Source organism: Penaeus chinensis, chromosome 4, assembly GCF_019202785.1.
Source record: "Penaeus chinensis breed Huanghai No. 1 chromosome 4, ASM1920278v2, whole genome shotgun sequence".
NCBI lineage: Eukaryota > Metazoa > Arthropoda > Malacostraca > Decapoda > Penaeidae > Penaeus > Penaeus chinensis.
In genome coordinates, this window is record NC_061822.1 from 10,412,467 (window position 1) to 10,422,466 (window position 10,000).

At 40.8% G+C, this 10,000-nt stretch overlaps 1 protein-coding gene across 2 annotated transcripts; it reads left to right on the forward strand.

Annotated features, from left to right (window-relative positions):
- The first annotated feature begins 412 nt into the window (after positions 1 to 412).
- Positions 413 to 9,131, forward strand: LOC125024984. 2 transcript variants are annotated; one of them, XM_047612798.1, is made up of 5 exons: positions 413 to 684; positions 5,701 to 5,931; positions 6,341 to 6,450; positions 7,355 to 7,500; positions 8,217 to 9,131. In XM_047612798.1, exons 1-5 carry the CDS (start codon positions 643 to 645, stop codon positions 8,390 to 8,392), a joined length of 705 nt encoding a protein of 234 aa, XP_047468754.1. In that variant the 5' UTR covers positions 413 to 642; the 3' UTR covers positions 8,393 to 9,131. The 2 variants fall into 2 exon arrangements, with proteins under 2 accessions (XP_047468754.1, XP_047468755.1); XM_047612799.1 differs by lacking the exon at positions 413 to 684 and adding an exon at positions 4,032 to 4,117.
- Positions 9,132 to 10,000: the final 869 nt, after the last annotated feature.

Genomic DNA, 10,000 nt, shown 5'->3' on the forward strand with positions numbered 1-10,000 from the left:
AATGACAGCTGTTTTTCCAGAGGTTTTCAGAAGCAAAGATAATGAAAGAGAAGGTCTCCCCCGGCAGGAACATCGAGCGAAGGAGGTGGCAGCAGAGGTGGTTGCCCCTGACCCTCGCTCCTCAGCTCGCCAATAACACGGCTTCATGATCCCGAGCGTCTCCGCATCTTCCGCCATCGTCTTGGGAATCTTGTGACACGAACGAGGTCCGGTCACAGCAAGTGGCGAGACCCCGTCAGTGTAAGAATAAATGCCAAGTTAAAGTTAATAAAAAAAAAAAAAAAAAAAATTGTCACGACGTCTTCCGAGTCATCACGAACGCCCCAATCTCCAAACGTTTCCCGCATGACGTCACTCCACTACGCCGTGACGTCATCGGATGGCCCGACGGCAACGTAACGAGGCGAGCTGAGACAGATCGCGCGGCCAGACGCTGCCGGGAGTTTCCAGCGAGTGCACCAACTCCAACACCTGAGGAAAAAAACACACTCTGGAAGAAGTTCAAGTGAAAACTTCTTTACTGGGAAACGGTGATTTCGTTCTTCTCCGAGGGTAGACATACACGTCAAGACTTTCGAAACAACACGACGGAGGAAACTCCTTTGACGCAAAGTGCCCGTGAAGCTGTGCCGCCTTGCAGTCATGTCTCTCGCACTCCTGTTAGCCGTGACGCTTATTGCTCAGGTAAGTTTTATTACGGCAGTTCCAAGTATCTAAGCGACTATAGCAGTAACATTAGCAAGCACCTACGGACTAAGATCTCTGTTACCATGACAATAACTCTGACGAAACAACCAGACGAACATAAACGTCAAGATGGACGAGCGATAAGAGTGAGGAACTGACCCGACCTCCCTCTCGCCTGACGAAAGCAAGTTGCTGTCGGCGGCCGCGGGAAGTAATGTCGGCGGCGAGTGCTAAATAGAACGAGTTTGGAAGCAAGCTTGTTCCTTATACTTCACATTCGCTATTCTTTGAGAGTTACGTTTGTCTCTTTCCTTTACGTTTGGAATTTACGCTTTGTTTACCTATCTGTCTAGTTATCTTGCTACTTCATCTGTCCCTAAGTCAGTCGTTTTTTTTTATCAACATATCCGTTTATCTGACTGTATATTTCTATAGCCCGTCTGTCTATATGTCTGTGCATCTATCTGTCTGGTTATCGTGCTACTTCATCTGTCCCTAAGTCAGTCGTTTTTTTTTATCAACATATCCGTTTATCTGACTGTATATTTCTATAGCCCGTCTGTCTATATGTCTGTGCATCTATCTCTCTGTCTATCCCTCTGACCATTACTTATATTTCAAACTGTTTCTCTCTCTTGCTGTCTGTCTCTCAGTTTATGTCTGTGTCTCTGTCTGCCAGTCTGTCTCTCTCTCTCTCTGTCTGTTTGTCTGCATTTGTCTATCTGTCTGTGTCTCTGTCTGTCTCTTTCACTGTCTTTGTCTCTGTCCCTGTCCCTGCCCCCCCCCCTCTCTCTCTCTCTCTCTCTCTCTCTCTCTCTCTCTCTCTCTCTCTCTCTCTCTCTCTCTCTCTCTCTCTCTCTCTCTCTCTCTCTCTCTCTCTCTCTCCCTCTCTCTCTCTCTCTCTCTCTCTCTCTCTCTCTCTATCTATCTATCTATCTATCTATCTCTCCCTCTCTCTCTGTTTGTGTCTGTATGCCCTTGTCTGTCTGTTTGTCTGCCTTTGTCTATCTGTCTGTGTCTCTGTCTGTGTCTCTGTCTGTGTCTCTGTCCCTCTCTCTCTCTCTCTCTCTCTCTCTCTCTCTCTCTCTCTCTCTCTCTCTCTCTCTCTCTCTCTCTCTCTCTCTGTTCGTGTTTGTATGCCCTTGTCTGTCTGTTTGTCTTTCTTTGTCTATCTGTCTGTGTCTCTGTCTGTCAGTCTGTCTCTCTCTCTCTCTCTGTATCTGTATCTGTCCCTGTCCCTGTCTCTGTCCCTCTCTCTCTCTCTCCCTCTCCCCCTCCCTCCCCCTCCCTCTCCCTCTCTCTTTCTCTCCCTCTCTCCCTCCCTCCCTCCCTCTCTCTCTCTCTCTCTCTCTCTCTCTCTCTCTCTCTCTCTCTCTCTCTCTCTCTCTCTCTCTCTCTCTCTCTCTCTCTCTCTCTCTCTCTCTCTCTCTCTCTCTCTCTCTCTCTCTCTCTCTCTCTCTCTCTCTCTCTCCACACACACACACACACACACACACACACACACACACACACACACACACATATATATATATATATATATATATATATATATATATATATATATATACACACACACACACATATATACATGCACATATATGTATATGCTTATATATATATGCATATGCGCAAACTTTGTGCATTATTGAGTACCAACGCTTAACTATTGTTGATGTTTTTTTTTTTGTTATATTGAATGCTTTTGCGTTGCACAGTGAACAGACAATTTTCAAACATGAATTCAAGTTTTTCTATTGATTCTTTTTTTAGGATGAAAATGCACTGTCACCATGAGAACTTGTAACATGCAAACACATTTTGAAACGATCAGCTGATTATATTTATTCGAGCTTAAGTATTCTTAAGTACCATCCTTTGGGTTTTTTTTTATTTCATGATCAGTCTTTGCATGATTTACACTATTGTTAAAGCGGCCTATTGAAGCAATCGTGTGTAACCTGACTTGCATGATGGCCGTTGGGTCTAAGGCTCGGAGGTCATGCACAGGTGTAATATATGTCAATGATCCTCCTGAAAAATAATGCCAGACGCCTCTTGTTCTGAATTTTATTTAGTTTTGATATTAAGATGTTGCCAATAATATAAGATATCGTCAAGTATTAGCGTTATATCATTGCGTTACTAAGAAACTTATCTTTTCAAAATCGATTAGCAATTTTCAATGGCGGTGACTCTCTGATCCTTTTTATATTTCTTCCTAATCGTTATTTTTGTCAAACTGGAAATTGATTTCTGGCTGTCATTCTATCTGTGTTTTTTGTTCTTGTTCCTGCCTTAGACTAGGTGGTTCTTTTGAATTCAGAACTTTTCATTTTCATGGATAAAGAAAATGCTGTTAATTGAAGTCCTTGTTTCTTGTATTTGGGTGAATATTCAGATTTGAAACTCAGTATCCGAATTAATGGTAAAAGGCTGTGTATTACTCACCGCGACTCCAAATCAAATAAACAGCATGGGACATGAAAATAAACAGAAAATATTGAGTTAACCTTGACCTTGGTGCCAACAAGCCACGGCGGTTTATTATGTAAGGGCCGAGTACACAACACCTTGGTCTTCGGGTTTCTCTTTGAGGGAACGGCCAGCCTTGCTTCTCTCGGCGTCTGCGTCACCGCTTTGATATCAACTCTCTCCTCTCTGCGTCTGCGGCATCTCTTTGATGTCACCAGCTCCCCTCCCTTCGTCTGCGTCCGTGCCAACGGTCTGGCATCGAAATAGCTCCCCTCTAAGTCTGGCTCACGGCTGCGTTTCATCTCTTTCCTTTTCATTTCATCAGAATGAAGCGCAAAGTAGCGCAGATTCCGACAGCCAAAAAAAGACCAAAGAAACAAGACAGCGGCCAAGAGGCAAGCGCAGCAGGCAACGGAGCCGCGCAAGGGGGAGGAGGCGGAGGGAAGCAGGAAGGAGGGCAGCCGTTCGCGGGGAAAGTGCTTGGGCGCGAGTCGCCTTGGCCGTGTTGCGCCCCGGCCGCCCTCCTTCCCCCTGGGCACCGCCGGGCCGCTCTCACTCGTCGTCTGCCCGGCTCACCTGTCGTGGGCACCCGCCGTCTGCCCGACCCGCTGCGCCCGCTCTTTCATTCGCTCTTCCGCTGGCTGGCTGCCCGCGTTCTTTCCCCGCTGTCTGTTATGGCCGCCGCGGTGTCTGGCCGCGTATTTCGCTCCTGGTCTTTCGTTAGCAGACTGACCTGCTTCTGCTGTCGACTCTCGCTTTTATGACCAGCTCGCTCTATCTGGTTACGTGGCATGTCCTTTCAGCTATCAAACATCTGGCAATAATTAACATTTGTTCAGTCTCCAAATATACCTCAGTGCATATTTCCAGTAACCAGAAAAATACAAAATTCAAAATTTCCAATTGGACTGTTCTCCCATGAACTATCAGATCCACTCCCGTCATCTTGCAGCTTCGTGCAAGCTTATTACTACTGCTATTATTGCTACTACTGTTACTACTTCTACTACTACTACTATTACTACTGCAACTACTACTGATTCTGCTATTGATAGTATTGATACTACTACTTCTACTGGTACTAGTACCAGTACTACTATAATTACTACTATTACTATCATCACAACTACTACTACTGTTACTATTACTACTAATGATTCTATTACTAACAATATTAATATTACTACTACTTTACCACTATTAGTACTAAAACAACAACAGCTACTACTACTACTACTATTGATGCTACTGCTACTACTTCATTTATTACTACTACTACGTATATTACTATTACCACTTCTACTACTACTACTACTATTACTACTACTGTTACTACTACTACTACTACTACTACTACTATTACTGCTACTATTACAACTAGTGCTACCATTACTGATAACTACTATCACTACTGCAAATACTGATACTACTGCTGCTGCCTCTGCTACTAATTTTATTACTCCTACCACTACTACAATTTCTGCAGTTACCTTTACTACTGCTGCTAATATTCCTGGTGCTTCTCCTGCTGCTACCACAACAGCATCAACAACAACTACTCTTGCTACGCCTACTACTACTACTACTATTACTACTACTGCCATTACTGTTGCTACCGTTACTACTACTGATACTATTGTCGCTACTACTAGTCTTATCACCGCTACTACTACTACTACTACTACTACTATTACCGTTGCTACTGCTGCACTACTACTACCACTACTAAAGACTATGTTCCACCACATTCTCCATCATGCATTGAAATTCAATGCCTAATATTCACTCCTGTGTTACCTACGACCACCACCACTTCTCCTAGGACTACGGCCACGACTCCTCCAGACAGAGCTCAGCCAGGGACGACCTTGGCCACGACCCTGTCCTTCAGCGCTTCCTAGACGGAGCTCCTCCTTTCACTGTCTTCCCTGGCTGGGACCTTTTTTAATCCCAGCTGCGTGCTCGTGGCCGGCGCTCATTGCTCTTGTCATCTGTTGGTGTTGTCGTTGCTGTTTTTGTTTTGGGTGTTGTTGTTTTATCATCAGTCTTTGTTAGTTGTTATTACTGTTATTATTTTTATGGTATTGATATTACTGTGTTGATTTTATAAATATGATTATAGATGTAGTTATACATATTGTCGTTATTTTCCCATGATTGTACTTATTTACATCAAATATCAGCAACAGCAATACTGACAACTTCATTATTGCTATTCTTGTTATCATCATCATCATCATTATCATTATCATTAACAACAATCTTATCTCGTCGCTTAGCTTTCACAAATACCAATGTATCTATTAATTAATCGTCCTAGTTAAATGGCCGACAGTTTTGATATAAATTTTGTAGCACTGAAATACCCCATCTTTTTCTAGACTCACCATGATTATTCTTGATTCATTATTTAGTTAAGTAACTTCACGCCTAGCAGTCCATTCATCTCTCGCCTTTCGCCACAAACACATTAAGCGACAAAGCAACATTTCGTTCCCTCCTTGCCGCTCTTCCCTCAACGCCTACCTCTTCCTCCTCCAGACGAGCTGCCACATGTCGATGCAGGACCCTCCAGCCAGGAACGTCATGTGGAGGATGGGCTTCTCCGCCCTCCCCGAGCACCGTGATGACGACTACCTCATCTGCAACGAGAACGGCGGTCGTAAGTGCCCTCCTTGTGGTGACAGCATCGACAGCCCGCCTCCACACCCCCATGAGGCAGGGGGCGTCTGGGCCACAGGCATCATCACCAGGACCTACAGCGAAGGAGAGGTGAGAGAGGAGGGGAAGGAAAGGGGATAGAGGAGGGAATGGAGAGGGAGGGAGAATGAGAGAGTATGAGACGAAGGGAGAGACATGGAGAGTATGAGAAGAAAGGAAGTGGATGGTTAAAAAAAGGGGAAGAAGAGAGATAGAGATAGAAATAGAGATAGAGACAAAGATAGAGAGAGAGAGAGAGAGAGTGTGTGTGTGAGAGAGAGAGAGGGGTGTAATAAATAAATAAAAAACCTGAAATATAACACAGGAAGCGCAAAATGAAGAAAACTAAAATAAAAAATAACACAGCTCTAAACAAAAAAAAGAAAAAAAAAATAGAAGAAACAAATCAAACAACAATAACTAACCGAACACCACAAAACACGGCCTTTAATTCCACCATTCTCCCTTCCTCACGTGCCAGACCATCGAGGTGCACGTGAACGTTACCCGAAGCCACGGCGGTTACGTTCAGCTGAAGCTCTGCCCAAACAACGACATCAACACCCCCGTGACTCAGAGCTGCCTTGACCAGTGAGTATTTATCAGTCCAGTCGTCCGTCTTGTGCTTAGATCTTATTTTCATCCCTGTTCTCGACGTAGGTAAATGATACTTCTGAAATATTAATTCGGTGTGTAGGTTATTAACATTAATTACCATGGCTGTATATGGTAGAAGTCGCTAAGGTTTTATTGTTACCACACGGCTAGAGCTTAGCGGCAGGACAAGGATATATTGATATAAAACCTTATATAGAGATTATATATATATATATATATATATATATATATATATATATACATATTACGCATCTTTCATAATCACTCTGATCATCTAAGAAAAAGCTTAATTCAGCGCCACAAAAAGGATATACCAAGAGAAAACCTGAAATGACCCCAACATGTACCCTCATTTTGATTATTTATAGTATTTTTTATTAGAAGTCTTTTATATTCTTGTTTATATTACTTTATTTGGTAGTTTTAGGGTACTATTTAGGGTAGCTATTACTGTTTTTGATCTATCAAAGTCTTTACCCTCTTTAATTATTATTAAATTGTATACTCTGTCATGTTTTATTTTTTTTATTATTATTATTTTTTTTTTTTCAGCCCATTTCCCTTCTCCTTACTTCGCTTTTTTCTTAATCTCTTCATTTTCCTTGTTTCTATCTTCCGTCCTCTATCTTTCCCTATCCTTATGATTTGTATTTTTTTCCATTTTCCTTCTAACTTTCAATTACCAAACCACTGCAACTTCCCCCCCCCCCCAAATTTGAAATTTATCCTTCCCTTTCACAATTTTCTCACATACATCACCGAATAATCACCACCATTAACACCGCTCCTCCTTTTTACCGCTAATTACCATTCCACTTCTACCACAAATGACTGAATAATGAACTACCATACTCAACCCCCCATTTAATCACCACAGGTACCCCTTGCAAATTGCCGGCCAGTCTACCACAAAGTTCAAGATCTCAGCGCCCTATGACAGCCCCGAGCAATTGCGTTTCAAGGCCGTCCTCCCAGCTGGCGTTAGCTGCGACCAGTGCGTTATCCAGATGACGAATAACGCCGGTACGAAATTATTGCGGATTCTGATTTTCTTAGTTATGTTTGCATGTCGTTGTTGATATTTCTTATTATTGTTTTTATTTTCATTTATTTATTTATTTATTAACGATTGTTATTATTTTGTATCATTATATTTTTCATATTTTTATTAGTTTAATATTTGTTTAAATTCTATCGTTTTATTTTTGTTTTGTTTTGTTTTATATGGCATCGGTCGATTGTTGAGTTTCTTTTTGTTTGGGCACATGGTATGGTCCTGTCGATTCTGTGTATGTGTGTGCGCGTACGTGTGTGTGTGTGTATGTGTATGTGCGCGTGCGTGTGCTTGTGCTTGTGTGTGTGTGTGTGTGTGTGTGTGTGTGTGTGTGTGTGTGTGTGTGTGTGTGTGTGTGTGTGTGTGTGTATGTGTGTGTATATTATGTTATGCTATTCTGTCGATTTTTTTTTTCATTGTTTGGTCTTTATTGAGATAATGTCAACTGATACTGTAGATTATTAAATCTATAAAGTATAAGTACGTCCTCATTTGAATGACGCTCTCGACGAGTGGGTAATTTTATTTTCGGAAAGGATTGTTTTTACAAGCAGGTATAGGTTAACTACGCAATGCTACTTCATGTCTTTTTTCTGTTTTTCTGACTTTCGGTAACTGATATTTCCTTTCCTCATATTACTTTTTTATCCCATTCATTGCATTAACAGTCTCATGCTATTTCCAGCCCAGTTCAAGCCACAGACCGTCATGTTCCGCAACTGCGCCGACGTCGCTATCGTCCCCAGTGGAGGCAGCAGACGGGCCCCTGTCGGAAAGCCCGTGTCTTTCAACAGTCCTTCGAGCCGACAGGGAGGATCCTTCGGTCGCCAGTCCTTCTCCAACAACTTTCACTTCGGATAAACAACATTTCATAGGTTTATCATAGTTCGCCCTCTAAGTCCGAGCGTCTCCTAGGCTTAAAATGTCCGTTTTCTTTGTCTCTTTTTACTTCTATATTTCTTTTTTTCTCTCTTTCCGCTTGCCGTCTCCTGGGCTTGTGTATGTGATATATTATCCTTTTTTGGTATGGATGAAATTATTCCTATTAATGTGTCATTCCTGAGGTTTCTTCTAGTTACCATATCTATATTTATGAATCCGACATTAAGGAATGTAGATTTTAATTTATCGTTTAACTGAAATAGCTTCATTTTTAGTTTACACTTTTTTATCAGTTTAATTTATTTCGCTAAATAATTCCATTGATTGTGTTAATTGTATTTAGTAAACACAACGGTAGATTTAAAATTTTAACTGTACGCAGGTTCGGATATAAAATGAAAGAATGATAATGTATATATGTATATTTCGATAAATAGTGAGCAAGCATATGCGTATGTGTATAAATGTCTAAAGCTGTATGTTTGCAATTTATAAGTATGTGTGTATTAATGAGTGAAAACACGACAACGAATTGCTATTTCTTACTCGAATATCGCATAGTTATTACCACGGTAAAGCATAATAAAATACGCTTTACTTCAGTAATATATAAAGACAGGCTTAATAGGACTGAGCTCGGACACTTCCCATTCATTCCATCCTACGAGATCTCAAATATTTGATATTTATTTATACAATAAAGCTATCTTGATCTGAAGGTTGGTTTTTATCTCATCCTTGTGGTAAGTGGTGATCGCTGATCGCCTGAAGTCCTTGGTTTTTGCTCTGGAATCTCCTTCTTAGGTTCATCACTATGTGATACATATTTGTTTGTTTATATGTATCACTTCCTCCCTTCCCCATTTTGCACACGCACGCGCACGTATCATTTCACTCTCTCTCTCTACACGCATACACACACACACACACACACACACACACACACACACACACACACATATACATACATATATACAGGCATACATACATATAAATATATATACATATATATAAATGTATATATAAATATATATATATATATATATATATATATATGTGTGTGTGTGTGTGTGTGTGTGTGTGTGTGTGTGTGTGTGTGTATCTACATATACATGTATATATATATATATATATATATATATATATATATATATATACAGCCATGTATATGTATATGTATATTTGTGTATATTTGGGTGTAAATATATATATATATACATATATATATATATATATATATATATATATATATATATATATGACGTATGTAATACTTGTACGTGTTTTTGTGTATATTCTGAGTGGTCGTGTAGATGTGTGTGAACCCAAGACAGATGATGTGTGCAGAAGAGTCTCTATTACAAAACTGGGTGACACACACACACAAACACACACACACACACACACACACACACACACACACACACACACACACACACACACACACACACACACACACACACACACACACACACACACACACACACACACACACACACACACACACACACACACACGCATATATATATATATATATATATATACATATATATACATATATATATAAATAAATATATATATATATAT